The sequence below is a fragment of the Hyperolius riggenbachi genome, chromosome 2, assembly GCF_040937935.1.
Source record: "Hyperolius riggenbachi isolate aHypRig1 chromosome 2, aHypRig1.pri, whole genome shotgun sequence".
NCBI classification, from domain to species: Eukaryota; Metazoa; Chordata; class Amphibia; order Anura; family Hyperoliidae; genus Hyperolius; species Hyperolius riggenbachi.
Window position 1 is genome coordinate 71,782,762 of NC_090647.1, and position 21,201 is coordinate 71,803,962.

The window sequence follows — 21,201 nt, forward strand, 5'->3', positions numbered from 1 at the left end:
CCTCTCATCCTCCACTCTCTCCCAGGAAGAGGTATGTGTGTTAAATAAAGGTCTGGGCTTTGCTCCCAAGACATCTATGGATAGCTTTGTATTGAAGCAGGATATGTATAGGTTATACAGACAAATTAGGCTGAAAACACACTTTTTGCTTCGCCCTGGAGTATTAAAAGCTGCCAGCTCTATTACATTGAACTCTAACAGGTTTAACTTATATGCAAAAAGTCGCTTTACGCCACCAACTACCTACACAGGGGCTGAGACATTTATCTCTAAAGTGTCCAAGGACATTGAACGTTTGCTTCAAACTCCTTGCAGGGACTATAGCAGCCACAACTTGACCATTGGTGAACGTAAGGCACTCATGGATCTGAGCAATCGCAAAGACATTGTTGTTAAGCCTGCTGACAAAGGCGGGGCCCTGGTAATAATGGACACACTGAATTATGAACAAGAGATTTATTCTCAGTTGAATGACATTCGTGTATACAAGAAATTACCAGGTGACCCTGCCCCCCGTCTTAAAACCATGTTGAGATGTATATTGGATGAGGCTGTTCAAAAACGTGTATTATCAAAAGATTTAAGTGACTATCTAATGGTACATCATCCTGTTATTCCAGTCTTATATACCCTGCCAAAGGTCCACAAGAATCCTCTTGCACCACCTGGACGTCCAATTGTGGCTGGTATAGGGTCAATCTTTACCCCATCAGCCACATTATTGGATAGGATATTAGCCCCATTGGTCAGATGTACACGGTCATATTTACGTGATACCTCAGATTTTTTGAACAGGGTTTCACAACTTGAGTTTGAAGATACTGAGTGTATCTGGTTAGTGAGTTGGGATGTATCTTCCCTGTACACATCCATTCCACAAGAGGAAGGCATCAGAGCATGTCTAAAGTTGATTGGAGAAAGTGATGAGTACAGTGCTAATGAAATGGTCTTCATTGAGACATTGTTTCACTTTGTCCTTGACAATAATTATTTTAGATTTAAGGAGGATTTCTTCCTACAACAACGGGGCACAGCGATGGGATCCAATGTCGCTCCGTCCTTTGCAGGTGCATTCATGCACGATTTTGAGATGAAATACGTCTATACCAATGCAGCGTTCGCCAGACAGTGCTTGGTCTGGTGGCGTTACATAGACGACATATTTGCGATCTGGCGGGGCGACATTGGATCCCTCATGTGCTTTCATGAGGAGCTTAATAATTGTCACCCTAATATTGGGTTTGAAATTGTCCGGGACAAAAGTGAAAGCAACTTTCTTGATACCACTATCAGACGTCAGGGCCGGTCCCTCTCGTCTGATTTATACCGTAAACCCACTGACCGGAACCAACTTCTCCGCTTCGAGAGCTTCCACCCACCAGCTGTATTTCGCTCGGTTGCCAGGAGCCAGTTGATGAGAGTCAACAGGATAGTCTCGGACGAGACACAGGCTCAACGGGCGACGCAGCTGATGTGTGAGAAGCTCTCGGAGCGGGGATACCCCAGTTCATTGCTAGAACAAGAATTAAATTATGTTTCAGATTGCACCCCCAAAATCAAGGGCAGTGTTACTCCACGCCTCCCCTTTGTCTGTCAGTTCCATGGGATGTCGGGTAAGGTACTGGCCAGCGTGAGGCGCCATTGGCACATTCTGGCCAGTGCCTATCCAGAAATACCCGAATTTTCCCTTCCTCCTGTACCAGCCTATAGGAGAAATGAAACAGTGGGTACACACCTTGTCAGGGCTGACACTTTTTCCACTTCCAAGGGCCCTGAAACATTTTTGGGTCCGACACGGGCGGGGAGTTTTCCCTGCCTTTGCTGCTCGGAGTGTCGGCATGTCATTAAGGGATCCACCTTTGGAAATGGATATAAAATTCGCTTTCATCTTACCTGCCAGAGCTCCTATGTTGTGTATCTCTTGCAATGCCCATGTGGGCTTAAGTATATAGGTGAAACTACCCAAAAAGTAAGAGATCGTATTGCACAACATAGGAGCTCTGTCAGAAGTCCTACGTCTGACTTACCAGTGGCTCGCCATTTTCGTGAGATTGGTCATAAAGACACAGATTTAAAATTCCAGGTTATCGATCACATCCCAAAACTGAGGAGGGGTGGTGATCGGATACTGGCTTTAAAAAGACGTGAAGTTCATTGGATTGATAGGTTGGGATGTCTTTATCCTGGAGGTCTCAATCGTGATTTTGATCTGCATTTGTTTTTGTAATATTTACAGGAACTGTACGTGATGGAAATTGGATCTGACTGAATACTTATATGATGTTCTGCACTCAGATAAGTGCACTTATGGACTTATAATACTATATATTGTACCCATTAATATGTTTTGTTGACTTCCTGGTTGGGAGAACATGTGATTTCAGGGATGTTTACTTCCTAGATGGAGGATCATGTGACTTTATTGATGTCATTTCCTTTGTGGGCATGTATAAAAGCTGTCATGTGATTTGAACATATTAGCATTGCCATTGACAAAGGTTGTGGATCAACCGAAACGTTTGCTGTGAAACTTTTGTTTGAGCTCAATAAATTAGAGCTGTGTGCTGCAACCCCTTGGAGTTTTTTTATATATATATATATATATATATATATATATATATATATATATATATATATATATACACCACTTTGTATAAGTGGTGTACACGTGAGAAGTGGAACGAAAATCATACATGATTCCAAACATTCTTTACAAATCAATAACTGCAAAGTGAGGTGTGCGTAATTATTCAGCCCCCTTTGGTCTGAGTGCAGTCAGTTGCCCATAGACATTGCCTGATGAGTGCTAATGACTAAATAGAGTACACCTGTGTGTAATCTAATGTCAGTACAAATACAGCTGCTCTGAGACGGCCTCAGAGGTTGTCTAAGAGAATCTTGGGAGCAACAAAACCATGAAGTCCAAAGAACACACCAGACAGGTAAGGGATAAAGTTATTGAGAAATTTAAAGCTGGCTTAGGCTACAAAAAGATTTCCAAAGCCTTGAACATCCCATGGAGCACTGTTCAAGCAATCATTCAGAAATGGAAGGAGTATGGCACAACTGTAAACCTACCAAGACAAGGCCATCCACCTAAACTCACAGGCCGAACAAGGAGAGCGCTGATCAGAAATGCAGTCAAGAGGCCTATGGTGACTCTGGATGAGCTGCAGAGAGCTACCGTTCAGGTGGGGGAATCTGTCCATAGGACAACTATTAGTCGTGCACTGCACAAAGTTGGCCTTTATGGAAGAGTGGCAAGAAGAAAGCAATTGTGAACAGAAAAGCCTAGGAAATCCTGTTTGCAGTTTGCCACAAGCCATGTGGGGGACACAGCAAACACGTGGAAGAAGGTGCTCTAGTCAGATGAGACCAAAATTGAACTTTTTGGCCAAAATGCAAAACGCTATGTGTGGCGGTAAACTAACACTGCACATCACTCAGAACACACCATCCCCACTGTCAAATATGGTGGTGGCAGCATCATGCTCTGGGGTGCTTCTCTTCAGCAGGGACAGGGAAGCTGGTCAGAGTTGATGGGAAGATGTATGGAGCCAAATACAGGGCAATCTTGGAAGAAAACCTCTTGGAGTCTGCAAAAGACTTGAGACTGGGGCGGAGGTTCACCTTCCAGCAGGACAATGACCCTAAACATAAAGCCAGGGCAACAATGGAATGGTTTAAAACAAAACATATCCATGTGTTAGAATGGCCCAATCAAAGTCCAGATCTAAATCCAATCGAGAATCTGTGGCAAGATCTGAAAACTGCTATTCACAAACGTTGTCCATCTAATCTGACTGAGCTGGAGCTGTTTTGCAAAGAAGAATGGGCAAGGATTTCAGTCTGTAGATGTGCAAAGCTCGTAGAAACATACCCTAAAAGACTGGCAGCTGTAATTGCAGCAAAAGGTGGTTCTACAAAGTATTGACTCAGGGGGCTGAATAATTACGCACACCCCACTTTGCAGTTATTGATTTGTAAAAAATGTTTGGAATCATGTATGATTTTCGATCCACTTCTCATGTGTACACCACTTTGTATTTGTCTTTCACGTGGAATTCCAATCAAATTGATTCGTGTTTGTGGCAGTAATGTGACAAAATGTGGAAAACTTCAAGGGGGCCGAATACTTTTGCAAGCCACTGTATATATTACTTTATATTGGTATGCAGCACTGCCCTCTCAGGGATGCTTAGGCTGTTTAGCTATGCAGAATTCTACTCCCAGAGCATTCTGGGAAACAAGGCATTATTTTCATCTAAATTGGGTTGAGAAAACTTTTTACAATGGGCAAACACTGACCTACCGGTAATCATTTATAAATAAATATTGTAAAAAAATAAGCAATTCAATTCAGGCTGTTATTTTCACTAGAGTTCCTCTTTAATGATGTCATATTAGCAGGCCACTAAGGGCTCGTTTTCACTGTTGCGTTGCGGAATCGCCTGGATTCCACCGCGGACGAAATCGCATGCGGATGCGTTTCCGCATGCTGTTTTCCCTGCGATTTCGCATGGCTAGGAAGCAGGCGAATTTAACCATGTCACTGCCTGTGTAAAGTTCCATAGCCTTACATGCGAAATCGTACGCGTAATCGCGGGGAAAACCGCATGACAAAGCCGCATACGATTTCCCTATTAAAAGCATTGCGGGCGATTCGCCCGCATTCCTGCCGCACGCGAAATCTGACGGCTGTGCCGTGCAGATTTTCCCCGCACACCAAAACGCACCCGCACGACGCACAAGTGGAAACAATCCCATCCACTTGTATTGCCTATGCAAATCCGCATGCAGTGCCTGCTTGCAGATTCGCTATAGTGGAAACGAGCCCTGAGTAGGATATACGTATGAAGACAGTTCTGCAGTTACAATTCATCCTATATTGAACCTTAAGGCTTTCCGTACATTGCTAAATTAAATCTATTTTACCCAGGGGAAATAATTGACATGTATTTCACTTCATTAGGCTAAATGCTGTGCTGTGCGGATTTGAAATTCACTGAGCTATAATTGAAACCCACAATCCAGCAACCTTCAGCTATCTCGGACCTCAGACTGCTTGAGGAATGTGTAGTTTTACAGGAAAGCGGCATTCTGGGAGATCAGCAACGCCTATTACTACTATTTATAGCAATAAATGTGGGAAATTCATCTATCCTCGAATCTGTTTATACAGATGCTCTAATTGAGGCAGTGTTCATACTTATCCATTTAAGTTCTGCATGCGATTTTCTGCATCTTCTCACTTGTCCCATTCTGCGTTTTGTGATTCTTTGGGTATTGTCCTTTGATATTTTTTCTCTGTGATTTTGCATTTTGTGCACATTTTTAATGCGACTAACCCCAAGATGCCCCTTCCTGACGCCTAATGCTAAAACCCCCCTTCCTGAAGCCTGACCCTAAACCCCCCCCTTCCCGATGTCTAATCCTACCCCCCCCCCCCCTTCCAGATGCCTAACCCTTAAACCCCCCTTCCTGACGCCTAACCTTAAACCCTCCTTCCTGATGCCTAACCCTTAAACCCCCCCTTCCTGATGCCTAACCCTAAAACCCCCCTTCCTGACACCTAGCCCTCACAACCCCCCCCCCCCCCCCCATCCTCCCTTTCCAATAATGTAACTACAAGAATACAAAAAAATATATACATTTCTAAAACAATTAATTTGAAATAATACTAATTCACAAAATGATGATTCTCAAAAACAATTTCAAAACAATAATTTTCAAAACGATAATTCTCTGAGTCGAGTCGGACCCATTTTGAGTACCTGGAGTCAGAGTCGGTGGTTTCATAAACTGAGGAGTCGTCGGATGATTTTTGTACCAACTCCACAGCCCTGTCGCATATCCAGCAGTGCTGAGTGATCTTCATAGTTAGGCACTGCTGCTGGTTGTTATGGTGTGAGGTGTGGCCCATTCAGCATTTATGTATAGTACTGTTCTTACATCGCTTCAAAATGCCACCAGCCATAACTTTTTACTACACCAAGTTATATTGTTGTTGGTGAGAACAAGGGCATTTTTACATGGGAAGCCTGGTCACTAATGGTGAAAGGGGTAGTGTGTGTTTACAGGCCCTAACGGTCTTGTCAAAGAGGATAAGCAGAAAAAACATCTAAAAATTATAGGAATGGATACGATGCGTTCCAAGCGCGTCACGTGACTACAAACACTTCCTCCTTCAACCTGGAAGGAGTAAGTGTTTGTAATCACGTAACCGCAGCTTGGAACACATCGTGGGAGGCGCCAAGGGACGGATCAAAGAAGACATCTGATGGGCAAGATTAACCCCCCCCCATTGCCCACCGCACAGGTGCTTTAATTACCTAGATGAACTCCGAATAAACCTATTCGAATTTCATCCGAATACGTTTTTTTGAGCATCCCTGGTCTCATATTGTGTTTCCAGTACAGGGAGAAATAAGGCGCATACACACGACATATTTTTTACAAGCGACGGGTCCGTCAGACCTTCCCGCGGTGCAGTCGTTCTGCCGACAGTAGCAAGTGAGTACAAGCTGTCGGCAGACTGATAAGACACAGCGGATCAGTCAAAAACTGTTTTATCAGTCTGCCGACAGCTTGTACACACGTGCTACTGTCGGCAGAACGACTGCACCGCGGGAGGGTCTGACGGACCCGTCACTTGTAAAAATATGGCGTGTGTACGCGCCTTTAAGATTATCCAGTTGTTATCTATGCAATGTCTCTCACTGTTTCTTGTGTTTTTAAGGTTTTACTGCAGGAAAGTTCAAAGGGCCATTAGCTCTGCTCTGTTTTAGTTTAAAATACAGAGTGAAGTTTGTAAACTGCAAATTAGAGAATGATGCAATAATAAAAATAAAGCTATTTAACTGAAAATAAAAATATGAGACTACTTTCTTTTCTACTAATGTACTATTAATTATCTCAACTACACATACAATTCATTATATCATACGTTTTTTTTTTGTTTCAGTGTCACTTTAAGACTGTCATTTGAAGTTTTCTGAACGGTCCTCCCTGTTGACTCTTTTCAGGTTTTGTCAGCACAAGTCTGTCATCGGAGAGATTCCTATAGACTGTAATTTGGATTGCCAAGACATCAACAATGAAGCACTTCATGAAGTGAGTAATTGTGAAAGTGTTTGCACCTTAACTGTGTAAAGTGATGTCACATGTAGCCAGCGTGTCCTCATAGAAAAGCCGTTTTGTGAGCTTCTGTGTAAAAAGCCCATAATATCAGAGTAAGATTTTTTTCAATCTAACCCAGCTGCAGAGGCCATTGCCACGCCTTTCCCTGCCCAGCCGCTATGACCACAGGTTCCTCCATTCATGCAGAGGTTGGCTAATAGGCAGGTTGGCTAATAGGCAGGTCATACCATCTCTCTCCCATCAGAGTGTGGTTAGTTAGGTTGGAGGGGGTGTGGCTAGGGTTGCAGCTGAACTTCCATAGGGAGAAACCCTAAAGTGAACCCGAAGGGAAAAAAATACGGTACCCACTAGGGGTACTTACTTCAGGACGGGGAAGCCGCTGGATCCTAAAGAGACTTCCCCCGTTCTCCTCAGCAGAGGTGATCCAGTGGCGGGACCCCTAAAAGTGCATTTTTTGGCACACTTTGCCGCTGAATGCAGACGCAGGAGCCAACCGTTAGGGTCTGCTCTACTGTGCAGGCGTGAGTAGAGTGGACCCGATCAGATTCGGCTATTTCCACGGCTGCAGATGCAGTAAGCTGCTAGTGCGCAAGCGCAGTCACGCCAGTAATGTTATTATTGTTGGTATGATTGCTAGGGGTGTCAGCGCTGGATTGGGCTGTCTGAGGAGGATGAGGGAAGCCTCATTAGAGACAAGACAAATAACATTTATATCACGCTTTTCTCCTGGCAGACTCAAAGCGCCAGAGCAGCAGCCACTAGGGCGCGCTCTATAGACAGTAGCAGTGTTAGGGAGACTTGCCTAGGGTCTCCTACTGAATAGGTGCTGGCTTACTGAACAGGCAGGGCCGAGATTCGAACCCTGGTCTCCTGTGTCAGAGGCAGAGCCCTTAACCAGTACACCATCCAGCCACTAGGCTTTGCCCTACTGAGGTAAGTATTTACTGTAACTTTTCTCCCCCTATCCTGATTACAGTTACATTAACGTTACAATATTTTCCTCAGATGCAATAATGCAATCAGATTCTTATAATGAATTTATACAGAAAACCAGGCAGTATGTGGAGAAAATCAACGTAAAATGAATATATTGTACTGTTAATGGGCACCTTTAAACAAAAGGACTTGTCAGGGCTGTCTGCAGCCTCATTTGTGACCATAAGTGCAGCAGAGAAAGCGATAATGCTGCATAGAAGGCCCGTTGCTCTCATGTGATGGGTTGCGGATGCTGCTACCGTACTAGAACACACGGAAGTGATACCTTAGAGTACCCCCCAGGGGAACTTTTTTTTGTTACAGGTTTTCTTTAATGTCGTTTATCTCTTGAGGGCTGTAGTACTGAAATCTGGCCCCTGGAATACCCAGCTCTGTAACATCAACTCCACCATTACATTGCCAAGAAGTATTGCTCCTTTACCTTGACACTCTCTTTCCTGTAGTCTAATGCTAGGTACACACAATACAATTTTCTCATAGATTTACTGTCAGATCGATTATTTCCAATACGTCTGATTTAGAAGTGACATAGAAGTGAATGGAAAATCGATCGGAAATCAGATCAGACCTGTTGGAAGTAATCGATCTGACCGTAAATCTGTCAGAAAATCGTATCGTGTGTACCCAGCATATTAGTGAGTGCTGTAGTTGTATCTTCTCTGGGGTCTTGTTGTGGGGTGGAGACACAAACTACTGCTAGTGATTCTAGTAATAGGTAAATAATTGATAGGCAATTCAGCCTATAAGCCACCCTTCAATGTACCGGTAGTTGGTTCACTGTTGGCCTGTAAGTATATCTCTAGAAAGTGTAACTGCAGCACATATGAAGGGTGGTTTATAGTTCCCTCAGAAACTGTGTATTAGTTCTCATTTTCTCACTGCAGCAGCAGCGATGGAATTCCAATGTGCCGCTGTTTGTTCCTCATAATCCTCCTGGACACCTTCCAGCTTTATACATCAGGTTAAAAGCTGATTGATCCGTAGAAAACAAAATAAGACTTTGGATTTGGCTCTGACACATTTAAACAAGCATGGGTGAGAAATCATAACAGCAAACAGATGGTAAGCGGCTAAATATGTAAAGGCATTATGATTCATACCGCAGTGGTCTCGCAGAAACAGTGGACCTCTGACCCCTGTACATCTACACAAACTGAAATCATTGTGAACAGAAAAAAACTAAAGCTGGCCATATACTGGCCCGATTTGCCGCCGTTTCGACAGCAGATTCGATCACTGGGATCGAATCTGCTGCCAATCGTTCGCGCTACACGCCGAATTTCGATCCATTTCGCCCGATCCCGTCGATCGCTCCGTGCGGAAAATTACCGTCGATCGCCCGCAGGTAGGGAGCGCGTCGCTAGCGGCGTTCGAGTGCCCGATGACCGACGCAATAGAGCGGCAATACATTACCTGCTCCGCCGGCGCGACTGCCCCCGGTCACCGCTGCTCCGTCTCCGCTCTGGTCTCCGGCATACTTCAGTTCCTCCTGCCCGGCAGGAAGTTTAAACAGTAGAGGGTGCTCTACTGTTTAAACTTCCTGCCGGGCAGGAAGAAGTAAAGCATGCCGGACCTGGAGACCAGAGCGGAGACGGAGCAGCCGTGACCGGGGGCAGTCGTGCCGGCGGAGCAGGTAATGTATGCGGGCGGCTGGGGGGGGGGGGAGGAGAGCGGCGGCAGCAGCACCACCACCACCACAACAGATTGTGAACGGTTTCAGGCTGAAATCGGTTCACAATCTGTTTGCAGTAAAGGTAGCCATACGATCCCTCTCTGATCAGATTCGATCAGATAGGGATCTATCTGTTGGTCGAATCTGATGGCAAATCGACCAGTGTATGGCTACCTTAAAGATATAAATGATTACCATGGGAAAACAAAACTGAGACCTTAGTGGGAACCTGGCAGATATCTTTGAAACCTGAATATGCACTGCAGTGTTCTCCCCAGAAATTTTTTTTCCAGCAGAGTGGCATGAAAAAGTAGCCGGGTGGGGCAATATTAGAGAATGCAGGATCGGTGCTTCTGTGAGCAGCTATGCTTGCAGCATAGGAGGAGGTGAGCCGATGACAGCCAGGTGCTCACCAAAACTAGCTGGGTAGAGCACCCGGCTAAAAGAGCCTGGGGAGAGCACTGGCCTGCCTGGTGCAAGCACTCTATGGCTTAAAGGGAAGGTGCGAGTTGAAATAATAAACAAGGTCTTCTTACCTTGTGCTTCCTCCAGCCCCTGGCAGCCTATCTGTCCCTTGCCGGTTTCCCAGCTCCAGTGTCCTGGATGCAAAGCTTGGCAGGTCGACATCTTCTGCGCGAGCACGCGGTTGTGCCGTTCGCGGTTACGCTCGCGTGGTCTAGAGCGTTCTGCGCAGGAGTAGTTTGGGGATCTGGTGATCTCCAGACCCCAAATTCAATCTTCCTCTGACTTGCTACAACTCGGAGGGGGACTTGAGCGGCTACAGGGTGAGCCATAATTCAGCTTACCCTGCGCCCAGCTCACCGGCGCGCGATGATACGTACAGGGAAGCAGAGTGAAGACACAGGCAGAGAGCTTCAGCAGGCAATGATTACATTTGCCAATGAACCAGAGATAAGCTATCTTGTACTGCTCTCTGCAGTAAAAATATGTAATAATAATAATAATCCAAACATTTGTATAGCGCTTTTCTCCTGTCGGACTCAAAGCGCTCAAGAGCTGCAGCCACTGGGACGCGCTCAAGAGGCCACCCTGCAGTGTTAGGGAGTCTTGCCTTGAACTCCTTACTGAATAGGTACTTGACCTAGCCAGGATTCGAACCCTGGTCTCCCATGTCAAAGGCAGAGCCCTTAACCAGTACACTATCCAGCCACTGTTTTATGTGGTTTTTTTTAATACACACAGGGAATGCTTTCAAATGTTATTTTATGTAACTAAGAGTAGTTACTGAAAATTTTGTTTTGGGAGTATAATCCCTCCTTAAAGTGAACTCAGAACTTCCTCTCTGCTCTAAAAGATAAGCAACAGCATAATAACATTTTAAAGAAAAACATTTCTTTGTTACAGCTTACAGAACTTCTGCAATAAATCTGCAGTGTATGTACTTCCTGATTTCATAGAAGCAGACAAAGGGTTAACAACCTCTCTTTACATTTTAGCTGTGTCTGTTGAGGACTGACACATTTCTGTCCTGAAAGAACAGAGATTAAATTACACTTTTGATTACTTGAAGGGGAATTATACAAGGTGCATTTCTCTCTGTTTTCTTTGTGTCCGGTGTAAGAGTACAGGTCCACTTTAAGGGACTTTAGACTAAGTACAGTAAATATAGGCATTGTACAGTTTATGGAGTCTTACTTAGCAAGGGGGTGAGCACTAATGTCTTCTTTATCTACAACCTGAAAGCTGAAATGTGACTTCCCCCTGTTCAGTGACTTTCCAATGTACTTTGAAGAGAGTGGCCATTATGGGAGCTTTTGTTTCAGCAGGTAAGAAAATAATAGCCAGTTCCCAGTTCCTGCAAACCAAACCAAATTATGCTGCAAAGGAATTCAATAAACAGGAGCATAAAAATAGCGACAGGCTAGTGAGTTATCGATTGAACTCCACAGTCCGGCACTGTGTGAGGACAATAAACATATGCTATGCCTGCACCAGTCACACCTCACAATTATCTTCATTTTCTGCTTGATGCTGTTTATTTCTGGCACATTTAAAGAACAGATATACTCTGTATGTCAGATGGCGGCACATTGAAGAAACATGAAATTGCACCTACATGTGGCTGTCTCTTCTGAAGCCCTATTCGTTTCTCAAAGCTAAGTTTACCGTATGTATTTGAATACAAGATGAGCTTGTGTATAAGTTGACTCCAATATTCAACCCTCTTAAGCTGGAATTTTAATTGACTCAAGTATAAGTCTACCAAGCAAAGTTAATGGCTGCACTTGGGGCTCAGGAGGGGTTAATGACTGCACTGCATACAGTATTGCAGCCATTAACCCCTCCTTTCCCTTAAGTGCAGCCAATACCTCCTCCAGGCCACCAAGTACAGCAATTATTCACTCCCTTTTATGCAGCCCAGTATTTCCCCCCACCTGCCCGTTTCCTTGTTAATTGTTGTGGCCAGGACTTTCAGACCTGTGCTTTCTTGGCATTTCCTTTCCTCAAATTGTCACTTACCACTGGGTACATTGCTGCAAATGGGAATGTCACTATTAGTACACACGTTACTCAGTGTGCTCAGTGCTGCCAGTGACTCATGTATAAGCCGACCCCTATACTTCTATGAAGTGAATCAGACCTACATTTCTAAACTTATACTCCAGTATATACAGTACTTTAGGTCTTGGAAATTCTGTCACAGCGTCCTATGCTATACTATACTATCCTGTCATACACTGAGGCAGGGGCCACACTTGGGAAAGCTGCAGCGTTTTTCTGCCGTTCAAAAATGCATGCAATGATCGTCTATACAAATCTTCACAACAGGTTCCACACCATCTAAAAATATTCAAATCTTTATTAAATCTTCATAAAATCACGTAAAAACATAAAAAGGTTTGTGTGTCGGGTCTCAAGTGACACATGGCATTTGAATCCAACAATTTTTCCTGCCTAGTGCTCTTAGCCTTCTTTTTCAATTACTACTTCTATGTAATATGTGGGACCACTAAAGTATCCATTCAGAGTATGTTCACTCAGTTTACCCTTCTACTACATAGGTTTGTTTAAGGTGGCCATTAACGATACAATTCCCTGGATGATTGATCCTCCAATTCAATCGTAATGATGGTTTGGGCCCACTAATGGAAGGAAAACTGCTAACCAATTCGATGATTGGACCAATTCCATCAATCTTGGCCCGGTTCACACTTGCGGTTCTCTGCCAAACGGACCGGATGACCTGACCGGATCCGGACCGGATCCGGATCGGAACCGTACGGTTCTGATCCGGATCCGATCCGGATCCGGTCAGGTTGCATCAGGTGTTCATCAGGATGCGATCCGGATCCGTTTGGCAAAAGTTAGTACAAACCAAATAAAATGTTGGGGTCTGGGAGGTCAGCAGAAGGGGGACCTGTGGAATCAGGCCCTCCGCTGTTTAGCACTCACCTCCACCTCCGACATGCTGCCGACATCTCCAGCTCGTTTAAAGTCACTGCTGCTCCACTCCAAAATGCTTGCCCATGTGTCCCCATCCAAAATCGCCGCAACAATCCGCATAGGAAGTGGGGTAGAACATCCGGATTTTTAGCCAGTGTGTTGTGCGCTCTCCGGTTCTCATTGCTTTGTATTGGCCGGATGGTGCAGTCCGGCTCCGCCCCGGATACGGCTGCCGGAGGAGCCGGACCAAAAAATAGCGCATGTTGGGTCTTATGCCGGAGTCCGGATCCGGTCCGGATCCGGTCCGGACGAAACGGACGCATGTGAACGCACGCATAGGCTTTCATTGCTATGCCGTGCGTCCGTTCCGTCCGTCCCGCATGCGGTCCGGCTCCGGCACGGCGATTCCGGACGGCGCCCGCTAATGTGAACCGGGCCTAAGTGGGCCTGAACGATCATTTCAGATAATTACCATTGAATTGGACGAGCAATCGTCCGGGGAACTGTATCATTAATATGCACTTTAAAGGGATACTTAAGGCTGATAAAAAAATGACTTTTACTCACCCGAGGCGCCCCTCAGCCTCCTGCAGCTGAACGGTGCCCTCGCTGTGTCCCTCCGATACACCTGGACTCGCCGGCGGCCACTTCCGGTTTGGCCGTCACCGGCCGACAGGCTGGGAATGCGGCTGATTATCCGCGTCCCCGGCCGCAATAGCAATATAGAGGGCGCTATTGCGGCTGGGGACGCGGATAATCAGCCGCGTTCCCAGCCTGTCGGCCGGTGCCGGCCAAACCGGAAGTGGCCGCCGGCGAGTCCAGGTGTATCGGAGGGACACGGCGAGGGCACCGTTCAGCTGCAGGAGGCTGAGGGGCGCCTCGGGTGAGTAAAAGTCATTTTTTTTATCAGACTTAGGTATCCCTTTAAGATTATACAATCATTCTTATTATTATTGATTTATAAAGCGCTACCATATTCCGTGGCGCTGTACAAAGTTGGAAAACAAACAAGTGGTACATAATGATACAGACAATGATGTACATCGAATAGGGACACTGGTACAAAATACTGAACTCGTGATTAGATTGACAGATGTAACACGATGAATAAAATGTATAACAGAGTGTGAGCTATGAAATGAACAACAAAATCCAAGACACAAATGTGTGAGGGAGCCCTGCACACGGGGGATGAGAGATGGGGAGGTCTGCGGTATGCATAAAGGCACAGTGCCACTTAAGGTTATCTAGTGAGAAGTACAACTAGGGAGGTTGTAGGGGAATGGCCTAAGTTAGAGCGCATGCTTGTTGGAAAAAGTGAGTTTTGAGGAAGCGTTTAAAGATTTCAAAGGTTGGAGAGTGACAGATGTGCTGTGAAAGGGCATTCCAGAGGAGGGGTGTAGCAAGTGAGAAGTCACTATTGTATCATTAATGGACACCTTTATAGTTAAAGTGGCCCAGAACTCTTGCATAGAACAGAAGGAAAACCTGTCTAATCCCCCCTCATCTCAGATTAATTAACAGTGTAATTTGATCTCTCAGCAGTGTCAGCTGGCTACATGATGTTAACTCCATGTCTGCTTTATAGGTTAGATAGGTAGCTGCCCCCCAGTGTAGGTTAGATTAGGTAGCTGCCCCCCAGTATAGGTTAGATTAGGTAGGTGCCCCCCAGTATAGGTTAGATGGGTAGGTGACCCCAGTATAGGTTAGATAGGTAGCTGCCCCCCAGTATAGGTTAGATAGGTAGGTTCCCCCCAATATAGGTTAGATGGGTAGGTGACCCCAGTATAGGTTAGATAGGTAGCTGCCCCCCAGTATAGGTTAGATAGGTAGCTGCCCCCCAGTATAGGTTAGATTAGGTAGCTGCCCCCCAGTATAGGTTAGATAGGTAGGTGCTGCCCAGTATAGGTTAGATTAGGTAGGTGCCCCCCATTATAGGTTAGATAGGTAGCTGCCCCCCAGTATAGGTTAGATTAGGTAGGTGCCCCCCAGTATAGGTTAGATGGGTAGGTGACCCCAGTATAGGTTAGATAGGTACCTGCCCCCCAGTATAGGTTAGATTAGGTAGGTGCCCCCCAGCATAGGTTAGATTAGGTAGGTGCCCCCCATGATAGGTTAGATAGGTAGCTGCCCCCCAGTATTAGGTAGGTGCCCCCCCTAATGGAGGGGAGATCCGCAGCCGCGGAGAGGGCAGCCCGACCTCTCCCTCTCTCTCCCAGGGCTGGCCTCCGTGCTCCCCCCTCCAGACTTCATAGAGCAATGCGCAGGGGAGCCTGTACTAAACAACTCACCTCCCTGCATTCCCATCGCCGCTCACTCGCCGCTGGTCCTCTCCTCTCTGCATACGTTGATACACACACTGTTTCCTGTTTAGCCGGAAGCAGTGTGTGTATCAGTGTATGCGGAGAGGAGAAGACCAGCGGCGAGTGAGTGGCGATGGGAACGCAGAGAGGTAAGGGGTTTAGTACAGGCTCCCCTGCGCATTGCTCTATGAAGTCTGGAGGGGGGAGCACGGAGGCCAGCCCTGGGAGAGAGAGGGAGAGGTCGGGCTGCCCTCCCCGCAGCTGCGGCTCTCCCCTCCATGCAGCGCACCCCCTCTAGGGCGGCTGGGGTCACCCCACCTGGTGCCCCCCCCCCCCCCCCCCCCGCACCCCCGTCACGACGCTATTGAGTGGACACACTGCAGATTTATTGCTGAATTTGTATCAGCTGTAACAAAAGACATGTTTTTCTTTAAAGGGAACCTGAAGTGAGAGGGATATGGAGGCTACCATATTTATTTCCATGTAAGCAATGCCAGTTGCCTGGCTATCCTGCTGATCTTCTGGCAAAAGTAAAAGTCTGAGTCGAGACCCTGGAACAAGCACATGGTTAATCCAGTAAAACCAGTCAGAGTAACTGATCTGCTGCATGCCTGATCAGGGTCTGTGGCTAAAAGTATTAGAGGCAGAAGATCAGGAGAACAGCCAGGCAACTGGTATTGTTTAAAAGGAAATAAATATGGCAGCTTCCACATCCCTCTCACCTCAGGTTCCCTTTAAAGGTTATTATATTGTTTACTTTTTAGAGCAAAAAAGAAGTTCTGAGTTCAGGTCCGCTTTCAAGCCCAGTTTTCTCCCCATTAGAGATCGCGGCACTCTCCTTCCTAATCTCACATGTAAGAGGACTGCGGCTCCTCCTGCCATTCGCTCTCATGCAAAGTAAATGGGCATCTATTGAAAAAGCGTTACTGCCCTCATTATGACCAAATATTAGTGCCTGTTGGACCAATCGTGCTTCTGATCGCATAGCTGATTGCATCAATGTTGCTCTGAATGTGTTTTCTCCTCATGTTACTTACAAAGAGCAACATATTGCTTGAATAGGATTCATTATTTTAGCTTGTGTTTAGGAAGCATTATTCTACACAGCCATTCCCATTCTATTTTTACTCCTACAATGTTGCTTTGTAGACAAGATCAGACTCCAGGATTCCGCTCCAGAAATATCCGCATTAACCTCGCGGCCCTGCAGAATGTTTAGTCGCTGCGTGTTTCTTATGAAATGAGATAATTGAATAATAGAGTCTGGGAAGTAATATATTAAGCCGTTTTACAGAAATGTATCATTCTCATTGCTGCACATTTTACAGTGTTGAGCGCTTTTACAGCTCTGACAGTCGCCGGCGCTTTCAAAAACGCTTTGCTAATGTAAGTCTATGGTATTGAGCTCACTGGAGCAATAGTTATTCGTGCTAGCCGCAATCGCAGGACATGCGGCATTTTTTGAGCGTTTAGGCTTAATGCAATACCTAAATGGCTGGAATATGCATCTTAACCACTTTATCCACCACTACAGTATATCTACGCCCTCTGTGACTTCATCTAAGCCACGATGATGTAGATATATGTCTTGTAGCTGTAGCACAGCCGTGCAGGATTGGGCTTGGGCCTGTGCACACCTCCAGCACTATCTGCTTCAGCAGTACCAGTAATTGGTGAAAGGGAATATATGTTCCCTGAGCCAGTGAGATTGTTTTTTTTTTTACCATTAAAAATATGTTTATTTTCTCAGTTCATAGTGAAAAATACTGTACACCCTGTAGTATTATATCAGAATCAAATATCTTCTGTAACGATCGGTGTAACACAGAGAGGATCTGATTACCGGTGATCTGCAGTATCACCGAGAATACAGATATATACCCGATTATTGATGATCTGCAGTATCACCGATAATCAGATATATCTCTAACCTCTGGACACCTGAGTAATATGAGTGTTTGGTGCAACAGTAAAACTTTGAGGAGAGCCTCTGTATAGAGGGTGCAAGGCAGTAAGAGATACTGCCCAAAGAACAGGCTCCTTCCAAAGGCCTGAGGCTCCCCAAGGGGAGGAGTCAGGTAGAGAGTGGGAAGGACCAAAGTGTGAGTGACACCAATGGTGGAGTGTCACTGACAGATCTGTGAACTATTTCTAAACAGAGGAGATAGTTCTCGAGGTCGGACAAGCCAAGTCGGCAACAGACAGACAGATCAGGGACAGAGGAAAGAGACTGATACGGAATCCTAAGGCAAGCAAGGTTTGGCAACGGAGTATCAGATATAGCGAAGTACCAAATCAGAGATCAGAAGAGAGGTCAGGAAAAACAGAAGGTCATAACAAATAATCAACAATTGTCTAGTCTAAAGGTGTGAGCTCCTTGATCATCAACACCCTGGAACTAGTCTGAAGATATAACAGGATGGTAAAGCTAATTCCTAGTCTTGGGTGTGAGCTCCATAGTCATCAACACCCTGGAACTAGTCTGTAGATATAACAGGATGGTAAAGCTAATTCCTGTTCTTGGTTGTGAGCTCCATAGTCATCAACACCCTGGAACTAGTCTGAAGAATAACACAGATAATATACAGTATTCCTAATCTGGGATGTGAGGTCTGTGATCATCAACACCCTGGAACTGGTCTAGAGAATTACACAAATGATATACAGAATTCCTAATCTGAGGTGTGAGGTCCTTTGTATTCAACACCCAGGAACTGGTCTAGAGAATAACACAGAATCTGACAAAAAGGTCTGAGTGCTTCCACGTAGTGATCGCAACGGCAGACAACCAGAGAATGACCAGCACCCAGTATATATAGCACAGTGCTCTCCAGTACTTTTTACTTATTTTTAAATCTAGGATTTATTTTCAAAATTTCAAAATTTGGCACAGTTATTGCAAACATGAGTTACGGTCACACAACCACTAATTATTAGAATTTTTCTCATCTTATAGTGTGGAGGTTAGGGATAAGGGTATTATAGATGGATAGCCAACCGATGGAGGAGAACACCCAGAATTCAGAGGAAAAAACTATGACAAAAGCTGCAGTATATCTGTACGTGTGGCCTTGTGCAGCCAAACCTGTTTGGAAAATATTGCAATTGGTCAAGTAGTACTGAGCCATATCAATCCCTGCCATGCACTGATGAGGACCAGAAACTCTGAAACAGGCTGTATGCATGTTGGGTTGATGGGGCTCTGTAAATGTATTAGCTACAGGCTTACTTTACACCATTGTTTCTGGATGTGCAGCCTAGCTTTGTAAGCAAAAAAAGAGATGCATTTGCATATTCGGGAGTGATGCATCATGGGAAACCACAATTGCTCTCTTACAGCAGAATTATTGCAAATATCTTCTGTTTAAGAATACCTTCTGTTTAAGAATACCTTCTGGTTAACATTTAGCATTGCTTTTTGATAGAGGGATTTTTTATATCTCATTTAGCCCTCTCTACCTTCCAGGTTGTTCTGGGTCACCATGAGCTCTCTGGGTATTGCTTGTTAGCAGACGGAGTAGCAGCAATGTACACAGACAAGTGCATTGACCAGGATAAGCACTGAGGCAATATGCAAAAGCTTCTTGGAGATGAAACTGTATTTGTTATTGAACGTGAGGCTGAAGATAATATGCATGCAGTACAATCCTCTTAGCGTCGTGCCTGTCGGTGTGATGAATCTGATGAGTGGGACGTGAACTGCAGGTTGCCATGGAGAAGCTCTTGCAGATTCCAGAGGTGAGAGCTAAAGAGCGCTCTGTGGAGAAGGGAGAGCGACAAAGCAAGAAAAAACTTAACCGAACCACCAAAGGCTCATCCCTTCATGAGGCAGATGAAACTCCGCTATAATTGGCTTTCATTTTTGTTTTTCAAGCACTTCTGTTATCGTGTGGGTAGCAACGTGTTGCAAGGGAGCAGGAGAGTAGAAAACGTGTCCTTGTGTCTGGCAAAGGCGATGTTAACAAGGAGCTGTCTCTAAAATAACGTAATCAATGAGACGGTAGACTTAAAAACTGCATTTTTTGTGTTATGAAATTCCAGTTTGTCTTATAAATAAAAAAACATAGCTCCAAGGATTGATTTTCCCTTGAGGAAGTTTCGGAGTGGTTGCCATGACATTGTTGAAGGGTATCTAAATCCTCTCAATAAATTATAGCGCTGCGTCCGAACAGCCTTGCTGGTACTCCCCACTGCTGCCGCCATCTTATGTTTGTTTTGGGGCCATATTCTTTTTTAGTCCCCCACCCCCCTTCTGCTTTGAGAATGTCAGACTTCCATTCGCAATTTAGGGGAGGGCGCAGAAGAAACATCTATTTAACCTATGTCAAGTGTGTCCAACTTAAGTGCACAGTGGGCCGAAATTAAAAACTGGGACCAAGTCACAGGCCAACCATTACATTATACAGCCACTAACATAAGTTTATTTTAACTTCAGGTTCACTTTAATACTAGTTGCTTCTTTGTTTCCATTTAAAAGAAGTAGACTTTTTAGCATAGTAGAAAAAAGAAGCCTTACACATTTTCCCAGATGTGTTCTGATGTCCCGCTCATCTACCCGTTCTCAATCAGCCGCTCTTGGCCATTAGAATATCGGGTAAAACTAGAAAAATTGGCCATGAAGGATACTATCTCTTGCCAAAAGTGCTGTAACTTTGGGCTGCTTCACACCACATGCAAACTTAATAAGTAGAGCCTCGGTTAACCGGAACCAATTGGAATAGGCTGATGCTGGATTGCAGTGTTCTCCCCAGGGTCTTTTAGCCAGGTGCTCCGCCCAGCTAGTTTTGGTTAGCACCCGACGGTCATCAGTGCACCTCCTCCTTTGCTGTATGTAGAGAAGAGCCCGACCCTACATTCTCTTATCTCGCCCCACCTGGTTATTTTTTCATGCCACCCGGCTGGAAAAAAATTGTGGGAAGAACACTGAAGTATGCCTTCCAGTTGCTTGAGACTTGAAAGAATATTAATCTTGGGGAGCAGTGAAACCCAGACTAAGCACAGCATAGCCCACAAAAAGCCTAAGAAGTCGGTCTTCACAACTGTGAGTACTGCTGGCGATTTGTGCTGGTTGGTTGAGACTGCTGGTTCATTGAGTTTTCGCTAAGCGGGACTCTGTTGTACTTGGAGTTTGACCACTCAAAATTGTCAGGAAGTACATTTGAAGGATCCAGTTCCACTCAGCAAACAGTTTGTATTAAACATGTATACAGGCTGGACTTCTTGGGATCTCATTGACCATCACTATTGTCCATGAATATTGCTTGCAGAAGATATTGTCTTGGGAGAATCCTACTAATATAATAAATGGGAAAGATCGGATGTTTGGATGTTTGTTACTCGATCACGCAAAAATGGCTGAACGGATTTGAATGAAATTTGGCACACACATAGTACATTACCTGGAATAAAGTATAGGATACTTTTTATTCCCATAACCAAAAAGGGGCGGAGACAAATACAAATTTCACTGGAAAATGTAAACTGCAGCCATTCTTACACTGTTAATGGTAGGGTTCTCAAACTTTGCACAGTTGGTTACTGGGTGACTGGGATTAATATTCAGAAAAGTGGGTGGAGTCTATAAAAGCCAATCAAAATTAACCTATTTATTTTCAAGGGGAATATTTACATTGCTGCCATTCTTGGACTGTTAATGGCACAAGCCTCAAACCTGGTACAGTTGAT

At 45.0% G+C, this 21,201-nt stretch overlaps 1 protein-coding gene across 3 annotated transcripts in view; it reads left to right on the forward strand.

The window, feature by feature from the left end:
- ELMOD1 (ELMO domain containing 1) overlaps positions 1-21,201 on the forward strand; it is a 168,972-nt gene that overhangs the window by 68,990 nt on the left and 78,781 nt on the right. For all 3 annotated transcript variants that reach the window (XM_068266907.1, XM_068266909.1, XM_068266908.1), the window contains one exon: positions 7,026-7,113. In XM_068266907.1, the coding sequence (XP_068123008.1) occupies positions 7,097-7,113 (17 nt within the window). In that variant the 5' untranslated portion in view covers positions 7,026-7,096. Of the gene's footprint in view, positions 1-7,025; positions 7,114-21,201 lie in introns of those variants that run through there.